This window comes from Haplochromis burtoni, unplaced genomic scaffold (assembly GCF_018398535.1).
Source record: "Haplochromis burtoni strain Fernald_Lab_line unplaced genomic scaffold, NCSU_Asbu1 Contig_116, whole genome shotgun sequence".
Taxonomy (NCBI): domain Eukaryota; kingdom Metazoa; phylum Chordata; class Actinopteri; order Cichliformes; family Cichlidae; genus Haplochromis; species Haplochromis burtoni.
Genome location: NW_024582477.1, coordinates 35,793 through 58,918, shown reverse-complemented (window position 1 = coordinate 58,918; position 23,126 = coordinate 35,793). Strand labels below are relative to the sequence as shown.

At 41.1% G+C, this 23,126-nt stretch overlaps 2 protein-coding genes across 3 annotated transcripts in view; both read left to right on the top strand.

The window, feature by feature from the left end:
• LOC102291237 (oxysterol-binding protein-related protein 3) overlaps positions 1 to 12,443 on the top strand; it is a 25,595-nt gene extending 13,152 nt beyond the window's left edge. Inside the window, exons 4-22 of one of the 2 annotated variants that reach the window (XM_005928658.3) lie at positions 263 to 316; positions 419 to 532; positions 654 to 806; positions 904 to 994; positions 1,122 to 1,225; positions 1,801 to 1,890; positions 2,010 to 2,181; positions 2,326 to 2,450; positions 2,563 to 2,688; positions 3,308 to 3,401; positions 4,286 to 4,521; positions 5,532 to 5,669; positions 6,001 to 6,064; positions 6,442 to 6,520; positions 6,613 to 6,757; positions 7,264 to 7,408; positions 7,527 to 7,653; positions 10,002 to 10,124; positions 11,549 to 12,443. In XM_005928658.3, the coding sequence (XP_005928720.1) occupies positions 263 to 316; positions 419 to 532; positions 654 to 806; positions 904 to 994; positions 1,122 to 1,225; positions 1,801 to 1,890; positions 2,010 to 2,181; positions 2,326 to 2,450; positions 2,563 to 2,688; positions 3,308 to 3,401; positions 4,286 to 4,521; positions 5,532 to 5,669; positions 6,001 to 6,064; positions 6,442 to 6,520; positions 6,613 to 6,757; positions 7,264 to 7,408; positions 7,527 to 7,653; positions 10,002 to 10,124; positions 11,549 to 11,645 (2,277 nt within the window). In that variant the 3' untranslated portion in view covers positions 11,646 to 12,443. The remainder of the gene's footprint in view (positions 1 to 262; positions 317 to 418; positions 533 to 653; positions 807 to 903; positions 995 to 1,121; positions 1,226 to 1,800; positions 1,891 to 2,009; positions 2,182 to 2,325; positions 2,451 to 2,562; positions 2,689 to 3,307; positions 3,402 to 4,285; positions 4,522 to 5,531; positions 5,670 to 6,000; positions 6,065 to 6,441; positions 6,521 to 6,612; positions 6,758 to 7,263; positions 7,409 to 7,526; positions 7,654 to 10,001; positions 10,125 to 11,548) is intronic. The other variant, XM_042223617.1, reaches the window with a different exon arrangement.
• Positions 12,444 to 19,050: 6,607 nt separating this feature from the next.
• LOC102291550 (gasdermin-E) overlaps positions 19,051 to 23,126 on the top strand; it is an 8,691-nt gene continuing 4,615 nt past the window's right edge. Inside the window, exons 1-5 of the mRNA XM_005928659.3 lie at positions 19,051 to 19,253; positions 20,416 to 20,651; positions 20,763 to 20,955; positions 21,193 to 21,364; positions 21,579 to 21,699. Coding sequence (XP_005928721.1) covers positions 20,444 to 20,651; positions 20,763 to 20,955; positions 21,193 to 21,364; positions 21,579 to 21,699 — 694 coding nt within the window. The 5' untranslated portion in view covers positions 19,051 to 19,253; positions 20,416 to 20,443. The remainder of the gene's footprint in view (positions 19,254 to 20,415; positions 20,652 to 20,762; positions 20,956 to 21,192; positions 21,365 to 21,578; positions 21,700 to 23,126) is intronic.

Genomic DNA, 23,126 nt, shown 5'->3' with positions numbered 1-23,126 from the left:
GACAGGTGTTCCATCATCAACCATGAAGGTTGTCCTTCCAAATCAGCACCTGGAGTACACCATGATGATTATCTTTAATCATTTGGGTCACTTATCTCACTTCAGTAATAAAATTTAAATGTCAGGTTCAAGAGAATTGAAAGGGACTGTTGTGCAAATCTCCACAGTCTGCATTGTGTTTAATGGTTTATATACGCAGTAATTAATAGACCATGGCACGTCTGTAAATAAATACAAATTCATTTATCTTCTTCCAACATAGAGATACTTTTTGTTGGAGAAAGGCATCATGAGATATGCAAAGCGGGAAAGTGATGTAAGTATTGTTTTATGACTCCATCTGTCTCTCTTCTGTATATACAAACTTATGCACAAGTTAAATGCCAAGTGAAAAGTGTTTTATTTATTTATTGCACAGATTAGTAAGGGGAAACTACATGGCTGCATAGACGTTGGTCTCTCTGTAATGTCAATCAAGAAAAAAGCCATGTGCATTGATCTGGATACGGAAGACAACATCTACCACCTAAAGGTAACTCTTGAGACATTTAGTTACATTCCCCGTTATTTTTCTTACTGCTGTTTGAGATGTATCCTCACTAGCTTTGGTTCTTCAAGTTTGCCTCAAGCTAATTTGACTTTGTGGCTTCCAGGTGAAGTCGCCGGAGCTGTTTGAGGAGTGGGTGTCAAAGCTGCGTCATCACCGTCTGTTTCGGCAGAATGAAATAAGCATGTATCCCCACGAGAAGCATCTCTTCCACCCCCATGCGACATCCTCTCCCTCTCTTAATGAATCGCTTAGGAAAGTAAGTTGCCCCAGTCCTCTTGTGTAAGGAAAAAAAAACATCCTTGGGGATGTGTTGTGCAAATTGTGTATCATCCTTTGTCATTCATCTCAAATAGAGGGCGACTCTTACCAAGCAGGCGTCAATCCACCAGTCTAAGATAAACTCCTGGCTCCACTCCTCAGACGACATGGACAAGTGCTGTAAAGGTCGGTTTGTTTGTTTCTGTCTTCTTTCTTATTTCTTACCTATCACAGCATGTCTTGGTGCAGTTAATCTTTTATTTCTGTGCCTACAACTTTGATCTAATAATACCTTCTCTTTTTTTTTTTCCAGACTTGGAGGACTGTGAGTCGTATCTGCTGGAACTGAACCTGCTGCTGAAGAGCATGGAGGTCCTGCACCGCACATACTCAGCTCCAGTCATCAGTGGACTACAAGTGAGCACAGGCACTCGGATTAAGCTGCCATTAGTGGTTCTTTATAATAATCAATGTGTTTCCCATATAATTAAAGTCAATAACACAACAGCAACTTAGTTACCATGCTGGTGGGGAACATAGACAGGAAGTGGTGGGGCTAAGTCGTTAGTAGCCACTGAAGTTTCACAGTAAAAGTTGGTGTTTGCCTACAGGTGGATAAATAACATATTAAAAAATGCTTATTTTTATTGCTAAATGTATTTACAAGTTTATGTTTGGGAAATGTAGTTAAAGCTGTTTGCTGAAGTGTCCACCTGCTATTCAAAGAGATTAATAAGACAAACTGTTATGTTAATAATACAATAATACAGGCTTTCCACCAGAAATGTTAGAGCTGGTAGTTGGCAAGGGTGTGGAGGAGGATACAGTAAATTCATTGCATTGTCTTTTAAAAAAAAAAAAACTGCAGAGGGTCACATTAGGCAAGATGGGATGCTGGGATGGGAAAACACTGGTGGAAACCCTGATCTTGGAATTCTTCTAAGAACTAAGTAATGTTGTTACAACCTCAAAATATGTCTGTGGTGCCACAGGCAGCTACTTATGAGATCCCCAAAAAGGAGAAGAGGCCGAGGAGGTGGCGGTCCAAAAACAATGGCAAAGACACAAAAGCCACGCTACAGGTTCACGCCCTGCTTCTTATTTTTTTCCTCTGCTGCTTATGCTTTGATATAGTTCAGTCATTAAATGGTGGGAAAGAAGGGAATGTAATGTCTCACTTTTGTCTGTATTTGACTGCCAGGTTCCAAGCTGTATCTCCTCCCAGCCCCAGTCCCAGTCCTATCGCCTTCATGCCTCCAATCCAAATCTCTCCACCGCTGAGTCAAACACCCAAGAAGTCTGTCCTGAATCCCCAGAATCACCTGCAGATGCTTCACATCTGCAAAAGGACTTCTGCCAACTAGCCAACAGCAGTGAGTCCTTTCCTGGTTTACTGTAGATTTAAAAATATGCTTTTTTGTGTGTTCACTGCCATATGATAAAATTGTTTCCATGACAACTCAGTATCTGCTGTGTCCCTGCTTATTTTCCCGTCTCTGACATTTGCCTTTCTCCAGTCCACGTCAAACTGAAGTCAGCATTTAGTTCCCTGGTGGCAGAGAGAGACAGGCTGAGACACACTATTGACCTGCAGCCCACCCAGCCTGCGCATGTTGTCGGTCTAAAGACCGCCTATGCCTCAGTGAGTGACACCGGGTCAAATTCTATGGTTCTGTGGAATTACACCACAAATACTCACAATACCTGACAAGTGGTCTGATTTTACTCACCTGGTGTCTTTTTATCCAATTCAGGATTCTGTAGATGCCCCACAGTCCTTGGTGCACCAGGTCTCCAGTGAGAGCAAAGGATCAGAGTCCTTAACGGAGTTCTTTGACGCTCAGGAGTACCTCCTGTCCTCTTCCTCTTCTGAGAACGAGGTCAGACATCATCTGCAAGATCAACTGCATCTCCATGTTCAAAACGCAATAAATGATCAGCTGGTTCATTCCAATGTCATTCCCACACAAAAAGTTTGGCATGTCCAAAATGTTAGTTAGTTAGTTTTTGTTGAATATTTAGCCACGTTTAACATAATCGGACACCATTATAACCATTTATATATGACAGAGAAATCGTAGGTCTGCTTTTGTTCCATAACACACACATTATGGAAATGACTTGAAAAACACACACAGATTAAACAGTTTCTGTGTAGAGATTTAAAAAATAATTATAGTGTAAAACTAAAAACACACGCAAAAAAAATCAGCAACACTGTTTTTGTTACATGGTTGTTTTTTCTAAAACTTAAAGTCAGGGTAGAGGGAGGTGTAGAAGTGTAGATTTCTCTCAACCAGTTGAATGAATACTCAAAGACAATTCTGCTAATGGGATTAAAAAAAATGACTGCCTAACTGAGCTTTACTAACATGTCACTCCTAAAATGTTCTCCTCTATCCCGATGATGCAGAGGCTTTCTAGATCTGTGTGCTTTTGTCCTTTGATTCAGTATCCTGCTGGCTCACTGACCTTTCATCATTGATTTCCTATCTCAAGGTGTCTGACGATGACTCGTATATCAGTGATGTCAGTGACAGTGTTTCCGTGGATACCTACAGCAACGCTGGGGGGAGTGAGAGGCACAACTCCGGTAAGTAATAAGGCAACAAGCTGTGCATCTGTGAGAAGTCATCGTGACACCCACTGTGTATGAAAAGCTGAATCCTAATCTGAAATTTGTAGTTCAAATCATCGTCATAATGTAGTGAGGAGGAGAGGAGAGAGGTACAACAGTGAGGGTCTACAGCCATCTGTACAACACGGTGGAGGCCCTGTCGTGGTTTAGGGACTAATTTTGGGCCCAGAAGTGCTGGCGATGTAATAACATCTGCAAAAATTATACTGTGTAAATAAGGAAAGGACCTCTAGGAGCATTTTCCGTGACGTAACAGCATCAAATAAATTATTGGTGCCTAGTAACAGTAAGGTTTCATACTGATATTTTATTGATATGGATACTGACATTTGTTATGCTTTGAAAATGTGACTTATGTTGCATTCGTGTGGACAATTTTCAGTACATCCTTAACCAGTTTGGAGCTAATACAATCACTAAGTATCAGTGAAATAAATCTTTGGCTCCAAAAATGTGTTGAAAATCAGCACAGACTCCCAGACATGTTTACAAACTCAGTGCAGCGTTGTTTAATGCAGTGTGTGACCGGCATGAAAGCTGTGGTTTTTAATCTTTTCACAAACAGAAGGAACAACATTCCTGCAATCAAATCATTCAGACCCAAATGCAGTTTTCCATTTTTATTAGTTTCCCCATTTGCACCAAACTCAGCCTTGTAGGTCGTCTTCTTGGTGTCCTCCACAAGTTCGTGTATACACTTGGAATCTGCATACATAATCATATTAATATATAAACAAAACAAAAAAAACACTCCTCCCATGCAAACATCAGTGTTCACTTATGTCTTTTAAAGCCATGCATATTAATCTGTCTCTTACGACATCGTATTTCTTCTGTAGTGAGCAGCGTGGTGACGCTGGCTCGTCGACGCTCCACTCTGCCCTCTCCCTGTCCCGCCAACAGCGTGAGCCTGTGGAACATCCTGAGAAACAACATAGGCAAGGACTTGTCCAAGGTGGCCATGCCCGTGCACCTCAATGAGCCACTCAACACTCTGCAGAAGCTGTGTGAGGAGCTGGAGTACAGCGAACTCCTGGACACTGCTAATCAGACTCAAGACCCCTACCAGCGCATGGTGAGTGGGAAATATTTTACATGTGGACTATAAACCGGCACATGCAAAACATTCAAATTAGCATGTTCTAATTTTCCTGAGACACTTTTGAAAGTCATATTCACAGAGTTATTTTTACAAGAGTTTGAGGTTCAGATCCTCTGACAGGCATATTAATAACACACCTAGCAGACATAAGCTCTGTGCTCTTCCTCGGGAAGCTAATGTGATGTTTGTTTTGTATAATGTGTACTTTTTCTGGAGCCGTCAATAAATATTTAATTACAAGGAAGTCACTCACATAAAACATAAAACGATACAAACTGTGGTGTATTATCTTTAACACAAATTCATATTTAAAATAGGGTCATGTATGAATGCACACACACACAGATTTTGCCTCTGTTAGTTTCTTCTCCGACAAATTCCTATACACAGTTTTATCTTCATAGTCTGGGATGTGAATTTTTTGCAGAAACCAATTACAGGCTCATTCCATGGAAGATAGTGAGTGCTTCCTGCCTGAGCCCACCCTGCTCTCAGCTTTTTGTTTTTTTTTCTTTTGTAGTGAAACAATGAATTTGAATTTGACCTTCATACTATGAAAATTATTGGACTTTCAGGCCCTCAAGTATGTAAAGGTCGGCTGAAATTTGACAACTTCTGCTTTATCTTGTTTCATTAAAACTGCAACCAAATCAGGTCTTGTATCAGAGTGCAATGTAAAAAGGAGAGCAGCTACCCATCCCATACAGGGATATGACCCATGCAAAAACTCACCTTTGAAGTTGGTTGTAGGTACAAAGATGTTCTGACAGGAAACAAAAATATTATTTTACTTCTTAGTGTGGGTTTGAAATTGATTGAGCTCCAGTGTATGAGGGGGCTCAAGCTTTCCCCGTGGCTGACTCTGAGGGTGTTTTTGACATATTTATTTTTTGAATAGAATGACAGAGTGGGAACATCTTACTGTTCTTGTTTGGAACCAAGTGTCATTCACTGAGCCATCCCTTTCTTCCTTCCTTGTGCAGGTGTATGTTGCTACATTTGCAATATCTTCATATGCATCCACCTACTACCGAGCAGGAAGCAAACCCTTTAACCCCGTCCTGGGAGAGACGTACGAGTGCGACAGGCCTGATAAGGGCTTCAGGTTTATAGCTGAGCAGGTAGAAGTCACAAAGTTTACACATTCTCTTCAGACTGCACACAGCTGCTTTGTCATCTCTAAGTTAATGCAACTGTCAAATTATTTGTGACAACTTCATTAGATTCTGTTTACAAAAAGGGGAGGGGAACATATGAATGCCACTTTCTTTATGACTCTTTTCACAAAACTAGCCTAGTAGTAGCAACAAATGTAGGGCAGTGAAATGGTGCCCTGCGGTGATCTGATGCTTTATTGGTTGTATAGCTAGCAAAGAATTAACTTTCAACTTACAGACCCAACCTTTTCATAAAGGACCTCATTATTGTTTTCTTTTTCTCCCCACTTTCCAGGTGAGTCATCACCCGCCTGTGTCAGCATGTCATGCTGATTCAAAGAACTTCACCTTTTGGCAAGGTGAGCCCCGCAGGGATTATTTGGAATAAACACCCCACATCCACCCTCTTGTCTGCCTGGGCTTCTTGCAGATTACACCAGAGCTCCCACACCTTGTTCCTGTGTGTTTGCTGCATGCTGTAGATTTTACATGTAGCAGAAACTAGTGTCTTAGCCGATCTAAATAACCTCATTTGACCATCATCTTGTACCTTCCTATCATGTGATAATTAACTGCTTAGCATCATTGCTCTCTATAAAATGACTCTATTGATTATACTAATATAGCTTGTGGAAGCTCTGATGCATTCTGGCGCGTTGTTAAAAAATAACTGAGCAGCCTTGGGTAGTTAGAGAAGCTACAGATTGTTCCCTTAATGCTCTATTGTTCTCTCCAGATGTTCGATGGAAAAATAAATTCTGGGGAAAATCCATGGAAATTGTTCCCATGGGAACCACCCGTGTCACGCTACCTGCGTAGGTTCTTTACTTTTTTCTATTTTGTTGTGGATGTGTAATGAGTGCAAGCTAAATGGTGCATTGTGTGTATATGTGTGTGTTTTCTGCAGGTTTGGGGACCATTATGAATGGAACAAGGTGACATCCTGCATCCATAACATCCTGAGTGGCCAGCGTTGGATCGAACACTACGGAGAGATGGCGATCAAAAACATCAACAGCAATGTCTGCCAGTGCAAAATTACATTTGTTAAGGTTAGTACACAAAGATGCTGTGTGTAAGCCACCAATATTAGAGTAAACTTTCCCCCCCCTTACTGTTTGTAATATTATTTTGCTAAATACATGTGATTCTCTGTCATGCTGTTGTTATTAGTAATTTTAACATGTGATTTTTTTTTTTTTAATAAGCTCCCTTATCATCTGAGCAGGCTCGTAAAAATGATCCATGCTTGTTATAAAATTACTGCTCATTCAAATGTCCATTTCTTGCACATAAAGCCATAATAGCAGTAGTAAGCCAAATTCCTTCAACGCTAGAAGCTTAAACAGCACCATCTACTGGACAAAAAAGAAGCTGACCTGTAAAAAAAAATAAATGTCAGAAAAAGTAACAATGCTGCAGTTTCTTTTAAATTTAAGAGGATTCATTTAGGATTTAGTGCATAGTTTGTATGATACAAATAATGTCTGCTTTTGTATGGTGTAATGTATATGTATCGTGTCCTTTTTAAAATGAAATATAAATATTTCCTTTTTAGGCAAGAACATGGAGCTCTACAGTGAATGAGATAGAGGGTGTGGTTACAGATTCAGATGGAAAAGTGGTGCACTCCATATTTGGAAAATGGAACGAAGCAGTGTTTCAAGGGAAGCCACCGTCTGCCACGTGTATCTGGAGAGCAAGTAAGTGAGGAGTCGCTGGAAGTGTCGGTCACACTGTCTTGCACCGCTTCAGTTAAAGCGCACAACTGACCTGAACATGATATTAGAGCTGCTTGTTTTTATGTCTGTCTGTGTTTAGATCCAATGCCAGTGGACCAAGAACAGTACTACGGCTTCACCCAGTTTGCGGTGGAGTTAAATGAGCTGGACCCTGCTTTAAGACCTCTGCTGCCCCCATCAGACACGCGCTTCAGGCCGGACCAGAGGTTGCCACTCTTTGTCTCTCATTCCTGTGTACACACTGTAACATTGAGAATCTCAGTTTGTTTTCTTAGTCCTGATTACAATAAACAACAAAAACAGATGGTCTTATACAATAGATAGATTCAAAGCTGTAAAATCTGACCATTTGGTTCCATGAGCTTCTGGGCCAAGTCTGGCTTTGCCCATGTGGTGTGAAGCAGCACAAGGCAGAGGTATGAACATAACCATAGCAACAGCTATACTAGTCTAGATCCAGAAAGATGAAGAGTATTGTGTATGTCCTTGCTTGTAGAGAGAGATTGTCCTTTAAACATAGACTGTATATAGAACATGAAATCATCCATTAATTACCGAGGCGTCATCTTCAGGTCTCACGTTGACTATTTTGGCTGTCAACAACTTGGTGTTTTGAAACTGGATGTGATGCACTATATTGCCAAAAGTATTCACTCACCCATCACCAAGCACAGTACAAATCATCAGATAGAGTAACTGGACTCTAGAGCAGTGGAGACGTGATCTCTGCATTGATGAATCATACTTCTGTCTCTGACAGTCTGATGGATGAGTCTAGGTCTGGTGGTTGCGTGGAGAAACTGTACTTGTCTGACTGCATTGTGTCAAGTTTGGTGGAGGGGGGCTTATGGTATGGGGGTTGTTTTTCGGGCATTGAGCTCAGCCCCTCATTTCCAGTCAAAGGAACTCTTAATGCTTCAGCATACCGAGATATTCTGGACAATTTCATGCTGCCAACTTTGTGGGAACAGTTTGTTTATGACCCCTTCCTGTTCCAACATGACTGCACACCAGTGCACAAACCAAGTTCATAAAGACGGTGATGAGCGAGTTTGGTGTGGAAGAACTTGACTGGACGGTACAGTCCTGACCTCAACTCGATAGAACACCTGTAGGATGAATTAGAGCAGAGACCGTGAGCCCGGCCTTCCAACGTCTGGGCTCACAAATGCACTTTTGTAAGAATTCCCATAAACACTCCTAAACCTTGTAGAAAGCCTTCCCAGAAGAGTTGAACCTGTTATAGCTGCAAAGGTGGGCTAGCATTAAATTAAACCCTGCGGATTAAGAAGTTCATATGTTCATACACCGCTGTGTGTGGTTTTGGATCTGAGAGTTAACTCAGATGAGTTCAATATGTCAGGATCACCTCAGCTGGCCTCCACTGTTTGATAAATATATCTTGTTGAATTCTCAGAGACTATGTTATTTATTCTTGACCTAGCTGTAGCTGTTATACGTTGGTGGGTCAAGTTTGAGCCACTTAAAAGTGATACACAATTTCTTTAAAGGAATTATTCCTCTCTTCCTTCACTGCCCTCTGGTATTTTTGTGTGCCTTTAATATCTCATACCAACATATTGTAGGTATGGTTACCAGCATGTGGCTGACATTTTCCCCAACATTTGTTTGATTGTGTTAAGCTAATTTTTGCCACGATTACTAGTGTCTGGAGTTGGCTATCGTGTGTACTCCTGCACATATTTCTTCCTGCCTATCCTCTGGTGTCTATTTATTTCAGCTTCCCATCTTGTTTTTATCTGGACTGTATTGTTCAAATTTAACTGAGAACGTACATTAAGTTTTGCATATTTAGTATTGTATACAATAGGTTTTGAAGAAGTTTGTGTTAAGGAGTTTCTGTTTACTTTATCCTCCTTTTTCACTCTTACCATAATCAACAAAAACAAAAACATATTGTATTCTCTAAGATTGGAAACCAGAGATCTTGAGTATAAACACATTAGCAGATTGTTCACAGACAAATGAGTCCGAGAAACGTTTTCTTCTATATAGATTTGCCCCCTGCTGGCCATTACAAAGAATGCACATTGCCTTTTAAAAATGCATTTGCTTTACTTTTCAGACCAGGAAGTTGTGTTCATCTTTTATGTACAGTCTAATATTTTAAATGTATAGTAAGTTTTTTTAAATTACTTGTTCAAAAGATATATTCCTACTGTCCTAGAATAGTTGAATAACTCTATAAGTATAATAGCTCTATAAGAAGGGACATGTTTCAGTGAGTCAACATAAATACATAAATCTTTGTTCTTTCATTTGAATTTGAGTAACTAGAAAATGTTTTATTAACATGAATCCAGCAGGTTTACAAAGTTGTGTAACAGCTATCCAGTGATTAACTACCAACGTTATGTTATTAAGTGACATCATTCAGAAGTTAATATTGTTACAGCGGCATCAAGTCACTTCCGAAACTGCACGAAAGCTGGAGTTTTTCTTTTTTGTGGAGGTTGGGAATGGCACTGACAGACAGCAGGAACAAATCTGCACTGATCCCCACCCTGACTGCGTTTCTGTATATTTATTCCAGGCTGCTGGAGGAGGGGAATGTAGATGGAGCTGAGGAGCAGAAGCAGAGAATAGAGCAGCTCCAGAGGGAGAGGAGGAAAGTGCTGCAGGACAACAACATGACACACCAGCCACGCTTTTTCAAGTATGCTCTTTTCCTTGTCTGTAAGGTCTTTGTGTGCAGTGTTTGTGTGTGTTTGTTTGTTTGGTTGGTTGTTTTTTTTCCCAACATAATCCTGGGCTTGTTGTAACTCAAAGTACAGATGAGGGTAAAATTATTAGCTCCTGTATGAAATTTAAAGTTTTTATCATAATGTTCCTTTTAGCAGAGCAAATGATTTTCAACATGCATTTCTAAATGCACTAGTTTTCTGTTTGCACCCAATAAAATAATTATTTCAGGAAAAAACAAAAAATACAAGGGTCAAAATGATCAATCCCCTGAAAAACTGAACTTTTTATTAAGCTATAGCACAAACAAAGCTTAGAGCATTTCAGAGTTAACCTAATTTTGATTTTGACTTTATCTTTCAGCCTACACACAGAATAAAAACTTCAGTAAGGGTTTGAGCGGTCACTTGAGAAAGCATCAGGTCAAAAACAAAAGAAATCAGTTTAGACTTTAAAGAATTGTTGCTGCTCACAAAGCAAAGTAATCACAGTGTTTCCAAGTGTCAAGAACTGTAGTGAGAAGTATCAAGAAATTCAAATGGAGCCACAAAGTACAGAACTAACCTGGCAGAGGTAGAAAGCAAAAGACTCAAATTAGTGAGAGATCTAAAGAGCCTGGAACTGCCAAGACACTAATGAATGATTTAATCAAGTTGGGAATTGTAGTCTCAAGGAAGACAATCGCTAGAATCCTGCCAAATCCTGGCCAAAGAAACTGTTTATATTTGGAGAACATAGGGAGAGGTGTACAGCCCAAAGAACGGTGTCCCCACAGTGAAACACGTCGGTGTGAATATTATACTGCGGGGACGCTTCTGGAACAGAGAATCTCATCAAGGTGGAAGGAATCATGAAGAAGATAATGTGAAGATAATGAAAGAAAACCTCAGCGGCACAATTATGTCTGAGTCATCACTTTGTCTTCCAACACAACAATGACCCAAAACATGGGTTGCAAGACCAAAGTGAATGTCATTAACAGACCTGCACGAAGCCCTGAAAATCTGTGGGGTGATTTGAGACCAAGGTCTGTGCCAGAAGACCATCAAATCTGGAGGCGCTTAAAGGTTTGCCAAAGGAAAAATGGGCTGATGATGCTCAGGAGACGTGAGTGAAACTAGCTGAAAACTACAAGAAATTACTGCAGGCTGTTATCCAGCAAAAGGATACACTGTTACTATAACTGACTAAAAAATGTTTTTTGTGTGCAAAGTAACGTAATGTAAGCATCCAAATAAAACCAGGATGTTTGGAGAAATGCTTTATAATATTTGGGAAATGTTCACAGGGGAGCTCATTTTTCTATCTTCATCTGTCGTTCCTATTTGTAATTTTGTGGTGCGTCGGTCAGTATCTGTCAGTCATACTAATTCATGATCATTTGTGTTTTGCTGACAGGAAGTCTAAGGATGACACTTGGGTGAGCAACAACACGTACTGGGAGCTGCGCAGAGATCCCGGATTCAGCAAAATGGACTTCCCTGTGCTGTGGTGAACTTTGGATTTAACCAAACGTCTGCAGTCGACTTATTATTAAGAGGGAAGTATGAAACTGAACTGAGGGCAGACTCAAAGTGTCCTGACCTGCCTGTGTAATGTTCCATGTCAGTGTAACCTGGATCCACACTTCCTGCTTCCTCTTTTAGAACTGAGCACAACCTATAGAACTTTTATTGGTGTGTTTTGGTTTTTTGTATTCTTTTTTTTCCAATGGTTCTTCCTAGGCTTTCACTCCTGTAACTGTAATTTACATGTAAGCGTAGACTAAAGGTGCATATCTGTATGTTTCACTGTATCTCTGCTTTTACCAAAGTGCCTTTTCATTGCAGTGCTGCATTCAAGGAGCTGCTGTAGCAGTTTTGCACTTTTATTCAGACTAAAAATGTTTTAATGATGTCAGTATGATTCTTAGCTGGAGAGAAAATGATGGTCAGGGGCTGATGGGAACTTGTGCAGATGTTTTTTGTTTTTTTTATCTTGCTCATGTGCTCCATCGAGTTAACATCGTGACTCGAAGAATTTCTTATTATTCCAGCTGATGCCCGATTAGAGATTCTTGTGATAAACAGGAGTCAGTATGCTGCCTTGTTATAATCAATCCTGTCATGGGATCCTGTGCACAATTTTTCATTGAGGAAATGGCAATGACACTCCATGTTGAAAGAAGATTAACTCTACAAGGGATGGACAAGTAATGGTGTCTCACTGGTTCTTGTTTGCCTCACTACCAGTCTCTTCAAATGGTCATCAAAAAAATGCCCCTCATTGAAATAAACTTGGCACATAAAGTAAAGAAGCGTGTGTTTGGTTGATTATTTCTTTGTTGCAACAAATGCTTCTTGGCAATAAATCTTACACAGTGGGAGAGTCTGTTTATTTCCACTTAAATTTGTAAGGAGAATGCATGAGCAGCAGAGTTGAGTACGTGAATTACACCCCTGAAAGGCTTCTCTACCAATGCCAAAGTTTTTAGCTTAGCTTTTTCTGCTTTTTACTCTTATTTTGTGTCATTTATTTGATTTGATAAATAAAGTCTGAAGAAACAAGACATGCTGACAATTTAATATTTATATATTTGATAAACAGGGGGCTTATTAGCATGCGGAAGAATCGTACACAGCCACAACAACCTACGACCTCCTCCTGCTGGTCAGCAGCTTGGTCACACACTGCATTGGGCTTGAGGCAGGCCATGCCATCCTCTCTATCCCCACATTCTGGAGGGGAAGTAGTCTCTGATAAACCCCGCTCTGTATTGGTAGGGTTTTCATCTTCAAGGAAAAAGTTCAGTCCCAGAATGTGAAAGTATTAGATTACCACTGGTTGCAGAATCTCATGCCAATATGTCTCTGCATTTTGATTGCCTCCAATGATGACCAGCTTGTTTTTCACGTGAAGGAGATTCTTCCCCCACCCCACACACACACACAGACACACAGCAAAAGTTGGTATCTCATCGATGCAGCAATCAACATAGCGTTCCCTGCATCTTCTCTACGCTTTGACCCTTTGATCCAACTGCTGTATGAATGTTGCTGACTCCACCTGGGGTGGTCCACCTCAAAACAAGATTCAATAGCAGAATAAGCTGCCTGACGTTGGCAGAGAAGTTTTTCATGGGCACAACCCACAAGTGCATTTTCCTCACAGATGTGGCTCCATTTAGAGGAAATAAACAGGCTTTCCAAAAGTATTACATTTATTAAAATAAAAGATAAACATAAAGTTACTTAGTTTTTGTACTAAGTATAATTATGTGTGATTTAGCAGTCAGCAGATAACTGAACCTTATTGTCTGCTTTATGTCCTTTGATAAAATAATTTGACATGCTCGGAAGTACTGCACTCCCATTTTTTTTTATTCCAGCTGAGGGGACTGATAAGGAATGGGAAGGACAGCTACAGGCAGAAGATGGAGAAGCAGCTTCAGCAAAACAACGTTGGTGAAGTCTGGAGAGGCCTCAGAACCATCTCGGGCCACAAACATCAGAACTCTCTGCCTGGGGAGGGATGTGAGGTGGGCAAATGAACTGAATCATTTCTTCAACAGATTTGATTCATCCATGAGGCAGTCTTCAACATCAGCTGCAGACTCACCCACCCCCACTGCTGCTGTTCCACCTCTGACACCTCAGACACTTCACACCTTCTACTCACCCTGCTCACTCCTCCCCACCCCCAAAACAGCACCAATACACACTCAACACAAGGCTCCAGCCTGTCTCTCTCAACCACCCAGGTTAGGAGGGAACTGAGGAGGATTAAAGCCAAGAAGGCAGCGGGCCCAGATGGCATCAGCTCAAGGGTCGTCAGGTCCTGCGCGGACCAACTGTGTGGGGTGATGGAGCACCTCTTCAACCTGAGCCTGAGGCTGGGAAGAGTCCCACAGCTCTGGAAAACCTCCTGTGTTGTACCAGTGCCAAAGACTTCACGCCCCAAGGACCTCAACAGCTACAGGCCGGTGGCTCTGACATCCCACCTGATGAAGACCCTGGAGCGGTTGGTCCTGGCTCAGCTTCGGCACCTGGTGAGCTCATCACTGGACCCACTTCAGTTTGCCTACCAGCCTGGCATTGGAGCGGATGATGCCGTCATTCACCTCCTACATCGTTCCCTCGCTCACCTGGAGACCGCTGGAAGCACTGTGAGAATCATGTTCTTTGATTTCTCCAGTGCCTTCAACACCTATTCTTCCCTCGGTTCTGAAGGACAAGCTGGTGAACTCTGGAGTGGACCATCACCTCACTACCTGGATTTTGGACTACCTCACCGACCGACCACAGTATGTGAGGACTCAGGGCTGTGTGTCGGACAGGGTCGTCTGCAGTACGGGGGCCCCACAGGGAACGGTTCTGGCTCCGTTCCTCTTCACCATCTACACTGCAGACTTCTCCCACAATTCCACCCAGTGCTTCCTGCAGAAGTTCTCTGATGACTCTGCAATAGTCGGCCTCATCACTGATGGGGACGACAGGGAGTACAGAGGACTGACCCAAGACTTTGTGGACTGGTGCCAGCTGAACTACCTCCAGATCAACGCCAGTAAAACCAAGGAGCTGGTAGACTGAACATCCAAGGTATGGACATTGAGGCTGTGGACAGCTACAGGTACCTTGGTGTTCATCTGAACAACAGACTGGACTGGACTCATAACTCAGACGCCCTCTACAGGAAAGGGCAGAGCAGGCTGTACCTGCTGCGGAGACTCAGGTCGTTTGGAGTGGAGGGCCCACTCCTGAAGACCTTCTATGACTCTGTGGTGGCCTCAGCTATCTTTTATGGTGTGGTCTGCTGGGGCGGCAGCATCTCTGCTGGGGACAGGAAGAGACTGAACAGGCTGATCAGAAGGGCCAGCTCTGTTCTAGGATGCCCTCTGGACCCAGTGGAGGTGGTGAGTGACAGGAGAATGGTGGCTAAGCTGTCATCCCTGTTGGACAACATCTCCCACCCCATGCAGGAGACTCTGACAGCACTGAGCAGCTCCTTCAGTGGCAGGCTGCGGCACCCACGGTGTGGGACGGAGAGATTTCGCAGGTCTTTCCTCCCCACTGCTGTCAGACTCCACAACAAAGATCAACTGATCAAACACACACATCCACACATGTGCAATAACACTAAGTGCAATACTCTTTTTCTGACAAAGTTGTATTTTTACTCAGTTGTATAAAGCATTTGTATTCTATTTTTATCCTATTGTATATTTTATTCTATTTATTCTACTGTATATAGTATTTTATTTTATTCTATTCTGTACAGTTGGGTACAGTATTTTATTCTTATTGTATTCTAATTTTTGCTATATAACTTTTGCACTGTCCACTTCCTGCTGTGACAAACAATTTCCCACGTGTGGGACTAATAAAGGTTATCTTATCTTTATCTTATCTTATCTTATCTTATCTTATCTTATCTTATCTTATCTTATCTTATCTTATCTTATCTTATCTTATCTTATCTTATCTTATCTTATCTTAAAACACTGTCCATCCATTATGTAGACCTGCGTGTCATTTGCAAAGTTGTGCGAGCTTCCATTGAATCCCAGCTCACATTAGATCTGATGACTTTCCCACATAGTCAGTTCTTATTTGCAAAATGCTTCTTGTTCCTACTATCAGTTTTCCTAACTTTAATATTCTCCAGATGTCCTCCTGTTTTCCAAAAACCTCCACTTTTACTTGCTCTTAGTTCTCAAGATCTTCTCAAAGGAATGCCTGTCAATCAGAAAGAGAATATCTTTATTTCACGGGACCATAAACCTCCTTTTGTGCTAAAATACCTGAAACATTTCTGTGAGTAATGCCTGCACAGAAATATATTTGGTAAAAATCACATAAATGATGTATTGGCTCAGATTATAAAGGTATACTCAAAGAACACATTGATGCATAATATTAATTACTGCAGTGGGAATCTGGACCAGTAGCAGATTCCCACTGCGACAACGCACTAACAAATTAAAGACTACACTCTCAGCCACATTAGAAGATTCACCTGTTCAACTGCTCCTTTATGCAAATATCTAATCAGCCAATCACTTGCCAGCAGCTCATTCCATTCAAATATCCACTTAGAAGCAGCTCTGGGTGAAAATGCCTTCTTGATGCCAGACATCAGAAAGGTCTGAGCCTGGTTGCTTCCAGCAGATTAAAGGCAACAGTACCTCAAATAACCAGTTGTTACAACCAAGGCATGCAGAAGAGCATCTCTGAATGCACAAAATGTCAGCAGAAGACCACCCCGGGTCACACTCATGTCAACTAAGAACAGGAAACCGAAGCTACGATTCGCAAATGCTCATTAAAAACAGAAGATTTGAAAAACATTGCCTGGTCTGATGAGCCTGGTTTGGCATGCAGATGGTATGGTAAGACTTTTGTATAAACAACAGAAAAGCATGGTTCAATCTTGCCAATATGAATGATTCAGGCTGGTCTTAGTGTACCAACTGAGCATTGTTTAAACGCAGCCTACTTGAGTTTTGTTGTAGACCATGTCCATCCCTTTATGACCCCAGTATACCCTTCTTCTCATAGCTGCTTTCAGCAGGATAACGTTGTATTTCACAAAGCTCAAATGATCTCAAACTGGTTCCTTATATACTGGAATGAATGCACTCTACTCAAATGACCTCCACAGTTATCAGATCCCAATCCAACAGAGCACCTGTGCAGCAACTGTGTGATGCTGTTATGTCAATATGGGCCAAAATCTCTGAGGAATGTTTCCAGCAGCTTGTTGAATCCGTACTACCAGAGAATGAAAGCAGCTCTTAAGGCTAAATGAGGTCCAACCTGGTACTGGAAAGGTGTACCTAATAAAAAATAGTGTGTCCATGTGTGCGTCATTGCAGTTTGCTTTAATAGTCTCAGATTGATCAAATATATTCTGATTTCTGTGCAGTATAGTCAATGCGTGCTGCGAGTACTGTTAATGGAGGCAAAGTCAGGTTATTAATCTTACTTTCTTGGACACTTGGAAGAAAAATGAAAACGTGTGAAAAAAGAAGTGGGACATGGTGACAAGCAGGCATCCTGTTGCCTCAATCATCAGTTATTCTGACTTAGAGAAAAGAGGACCTTTATTAGTTACACTCCTGTGCCAACTACAGGGATCGCTGGAGGTCAGAATGACCCAACCCTGAACTCTTAAAGGAACTGAAACTTAAGATGTAAAAGACAGAATTTAAATAGTAAAAATGGCAGACCAGACTGTTGTGCCGTTTGCCATTTGAAAATGTGTTGGTTTTTACAGTCAGGACCTAACTTACATTTAGTAATATTTGTAATCAAAGTTGGTGGCAAAAATCCAATTACATCGTCACTCCATAATCAAATAGATAATTTCAGAACATTTGCAATACAAAAATAATGCATGTAATATTACAATGATGTCTGTTGTTTAAAACTTTCCACTGTAAAGTATGAAATTTCATAACATCTACAATTAAAGGAAGATTTCACAGATGAGTTCAGTATCATAAATTTAGCACCAGAACATATTTTCTTTTTCTTTATGCTTTTTTAAATGTTCTGTTTATAAACAAATATCCAAAATTTAAAAAATCACCATTGATGATTTTTAAATATGAATCAAAAACAATCACCATCATCTTTTTGTGAACAGGTATATTTGTGTTTCACCTCCTGTTTTTTACTAAGCTGTTTTTCCTCCCTGTGGTTTCTTCTTCTTTTTTAAAAAATAATTTCCCCCAATATTATTAAGATAGGCACTAAAGGTTAAACTACTTTCATGCATCTACATTTTCACTAATGAACATGAAAATTACTTTTATGAACTTTAAACCTCCTGATCACAGAGCCTGTTATAGTACCATATGTCACGGTCCGCGGAAGTAGACTGGAGTGAGATGGAGGGCCCAAATGCACACCCAAAAGGAGACAGAACTGACTTTAAACAAAAGGCGAGCTGTTTATTAGGCTGGAAAAACATGAATACAAAAACAAAGCAAGGCGAACAGGGGGTGAGAACTAAAACTAAAACCTAAACTGGGAAAACATAAACTGTGATGACTATGACAAAAGTGAGGTGAACATGATTCTGAAGAGGTACATGTGAGGAACTATGAAGAGAAAACACGAAAAATGAACATGACCTGAACAGACTCATGAAAGACTTTAAACCTGAAGTTACTTAGAGGGAGGAAAACAGACGACCTGAATGAAAACACAGAGACTAAATACACACAGCAGGTGATCAGGGGAAGTGGACACACGGGGAAACAGCTGACTGGAATAAACATAACGACGCCGACTCCCGACTCTTCAAAATAAAACAGGAAACATTAAGAAATGTAGACATGACAACAAAAGCTTGACAACGTGGAACATACAGACCTAAAACACATGGGGAGACACATGAGAACAGATAAGGGAGATGAGATCACGGGCATAATTAAAAGTAAAACACCGAGGACAAGAAAAAGACTCAAAAAAATCAGGAGAAATTGATTAAACAAAAACTAGAATAAAAGTCAGCTAAATCCTAACTATTAGTACCTACAGCACAAGAACTTAACATATTTCCATTATAATATAAGAAAATCAAAAATACAAAATATAGTCAAAATGCTGGCTCACAGACTGAGCTTAATGTTCTAGCTCATTTTAAATAAATAAATAAAGACTTAAAATTACTTGACCACCTCAATGGTTGTGTTGTGAGGCAAGATGTGGTTTGGCTGCTGAATGAACTTTTGCTGAAAAAGACATCCGTTTTAAAGATTAATCATCACATATGAATGAATAATATTAATAAGTTCAAACAGGCAAATCTGCTCATGTCCCGAAACGGACACACAGATACACACACAGATACACGTCCCAGTGTGCTCATATGATCAGAATTAACTCCAGGAGGCGGTCTTCTGTTAGGGTTAGGGTTAGCTATACAGTCCTCTCAGCACTCGCCTGTAGCTTCTCCCGGACAGTGCTGTCTTTCGGGGATTTGCTTCACAGTTTCGTCATTTGCTCAAATAGCTGTGTGTGAACTTTCACTTAGAAAGCCAAAGGACTACTTTTGGATTTTATTTTTTACGTCATCATCGGTCACATTCCGTTACTGACTGTCAACTCTGAGAAAGGTAAAAACTTTATTTATTGGCTACTGCGTGTCAGTCTGTGTTTCTGTGCGATGACGAGACTAAGAATGGTTTCACTGTCCCAACCTGTGTTGTTATTTTGCGGTCAAAGTATTTTTGAGTCTCCGGCTCCCTTTAAATTCATCCAAGTCATGCGTCTTGAGGCTCGTGCGCAATTGACCTCACTCATTACGCCAGCTCGTGCGCGGCCCCAGCTACTGTAGCTTGAAAGCTTGAACTGGAAAAAGTGGGAAATGGGCTGGCACACGTGTGTATGGGGGTGGTCGTGGAGCCTGAGCCGAAAACAGGACTGTCAGAGTCCAACTTTAGCAACCTAAAGCGTCTGATTATGCTCATCGACACATTACATTACTGTAGAAAATCTATCTATCTATCTATCTATCTATCTATCTATCTATCTATCTATCTATCTATCTATCTATCTATCTATCTATCGCATGTGACAGTTATTTCTTTTATGCCCCTTGTTTCCTTGGTTCAGAACACACTAAACAAAAGAAACATGAAATATTCAGAATGTGAGCTTTTACAGTGTGAGTTTGGGGTTAAAGGACAGTCCCAGGTGACATTACGGCAGCTGCTTAATAATTTAACCCAAGTGACTCAACACAGTGAATCTATGTCAAGTCATGGTTAGTTTGCCTTAATCTTCAACGGCGAAGTTGAACATTCTTACATTTTATTCATGAGGATAGTTTTCAAAAGCCTGAGCTCCATCATCTTCTTGTATGTAACATTCCTCTACCATCTAATGCTGCGCAGCCTTCTCCTCCAAACTCCCCACCCCTCTTTATTGTACATCCAAATATTGTAAATATTTAAACAATGAAAACTGAGCCTGCAGTATTAGTGGACCTTGGTGTCTGTGTGCACTCATGTTTTTGTTGTTAAAGTTGTATCCTAACACCCAGGGGACTTCCTCTATGTCCGATGAGTCACTGATTTCTTGCTATTTGGGGGTTAACACCCCCCCCCCCACACACAGGCCTCTCAGTCACTCATAAACAATCAAGGGTAGAGAGCTGGAGAGAATACCAACTGGAAATCACCTACAGTTGTTTAGACATTTAAATAAAACACATTAGGGTTGCTGTTGGAGAGAAATTAAGCTCAAGCTGAAACCTTTAATTTCTTTCTCTTCCAGCTGTCTGCGGTGCTCGTCTTCTGGAGTCATGTTTTCCAAGGCCACTGCCAACTTCGTCCGTGAGATTGACCCCGAAGGACTTCTCATCTACGTCTCTCGAGTAAATGACTCTCACAAACTGGTTCCCATGGCCCTCGTGATCAAACGCAAGCGCTGGTTTTGGCAGAGACCCAGGTACCAACCAACAGATTTCACTCTCGGCGACTTGTTGCTGGGTGACAAGGAGCTCATGCCGGGTAGGTGTGCAGATTCAAACTTAAGTTGTTACAGGAAAAATGTAGTGCATGTGAGTTCCCAGACACATTTCAACAAAGCTGATATCGGGGTAACACCTTGTGTTTTTTCAGGAGTGTCAGAGTCAGAATTCTTGACCTACAAGGGGACATATGGAGCTAAACTTGCTAGTGATCTGGGCCCCGAAGCCGGCTCTGCAAGTATCAGACTGGAGGGGCGTGGCACTACCAAGCTCCAGTCATGTTTTGGCCAGCTGAAGAAAGAGGAGGTGAATGTGAAGAAGCTATTACTTGACTCGGACAACAGGTATGATGTAATATTTTAAAAACTTTTTATTTTATTTTTAAAAACTGCTTTCACATATACAGGTTGTCATCGAAGAGTAAGGAGATGAGGTCTTCAATGGTGATGTAATGAACTCCTTATAAATGTGGACTTCAGGCATCACATGCTAAACACCTCAGACCACAGCGGCGTGGTGTCATTTTCCATTTGTTAATCAGTCTGTCTCAAACCATTAACACCAGCTTCTCTTCACATTAGGTCGGTGGACATGCAGCACGTGCTGGTGAGGCAGATAGAGAAGCGGGCTGAGGTGGTGGGGCTAGTGAAGGAGAGGATCCTCACCACCAGCCCCTGTTCCATCACCCAGACAAAAGTGGAAGAGTGCACCTTTCAAGGGGTGCTCGGGCTGGTTGGCATGCTGGGGAGTTCGGTAGGCCTCTTAAAATCTTTTTTAGTCATGATGCCATGAGAGTTTTCAATAATTCTATCAGGTAAATTATTATCAGCATATGTCTTATTTTGTAGTTTGATCACCATAAATTTGTGAAATTCTGTTTATGCCCCCCCCAAAATATAAGAAAAAAAGAAATCAGTCAGCCTTCCTCTAATCAATCCTATATGTGTGTGTATATGTGTGCTCCCAGGTGTGTGTGAAGGACAGCAACAGCATTGAGATAGACAGCGATGTTTCTGTGGAGATCCCCTCTGGTACAGTCATCGCGTACAGCATCCTGGAACTGGAGGTTAAAAAAGACGGACAATACTGTGAGTGTGTGTGAGTGAGAGTGTGTGTGGTAAACCACATGTGTGGTTATGAACGTGAGAATGACAATATCACTTTAACATTCTGGTGTGACCTCATTGACCACGCATACAACCAAATCAATGAAAAACTGCTGCTGTGTGTGGCAAAGGTTTTAAATGGATATCATAGCTTTTCTACGGTCTCTGCTTTGATTAAACACACATAGGTGTTTTCTTCAATGGCCTGAAGTTACCCTGCTGATATTTGTGTGATTATAATGGCAGTCTATAGGGATTGACTCATGTTTGGAACTAGCCTCAAGTGCAACTTCAGAAACTGGGACTCCATGTTGGCTTCATTTTTTTAGTTTCCTCTTGGGGCTAGCTTATATTGCCTGGAATGCCCAGGTGAGCAATCCTACAGCAGCCTCCAAGATGGCAGCGGTAGTATTTACAACAATGAAGCAATGATGCAGGTTGTATTCAATCAACAGTCTTATCAGTCTTTTTGTCCTCTGGCCATTTCCCCTGCCACGGATGAAATGCTCGCTTACAGGTACTGTACTGCTGTTAGAGACAGGAGAGCTTAATGAGGGTGTACATGCTCATCAGGTGTTGTTGTAATTATAGTAACAGATGTAGCTGCCATCTACTTATGAAGAGGGTAATCTTTTATTGTGTGGATACCTCAAAGGCATCCACACTATTGAGTTCCTGTTTCTCTTTATTCTTTATTCCACTATAATCTAGTTGCTTCCGTATGTTTTTTGGCACTTACTACTCCCTCAGTTTTCAGCCAATTTTCACTGTTCAAACTTTTAAAAATTCTGCTGTTTCTGCTAATGGGTCCTATGACTTTTGGTGCTCATAACTTCTATACTTTTTGAGATATTTAATTTTTTTTTTTGCAATATTCTTTGCCCATTTCTTCCACATTGTCAGTGGGGTCACTGATTTTCCTCGCCAGGTTGACTCAGTGAGATGAGATGCCGTTCTCAGACTGGGAGGTTCAAATCCCGCTTATGGCAACATTTCTTTCAGTTAACAGTTAAACTTGTTTAACTCTTTTCAACACAAATTTCAGCTTTTTCACCCCTTTTCAGCAAATTTTTCAGTTTTTTCTGCTGTTTTCAGAAAAAAACTCTTTTCAACAGAAATTCTGCTCATTCACCTCCTTTCAGCAGAATTTTCACCTCTTTTCAGCCCAAATTCTGCTTATTCACCACTTCTGCAAAGTTTTCAGCCTTTTCACCACTTATCAGCACAATTCTCAGCAGCTCCTGCTCATTTCAGCAGATTTGTCAGTCTCTCCACCTCTTCTTTGTGAGAATAAGTTTGGCTCAGTGAGATGAGTAGCTGCCTTGCAGTGTTGGGACTAACGCGTTATTAAGTAACGCGTTACAGTAACTACGTTATTATTGTGGTAACGAGCACGGTAACTAGTTATT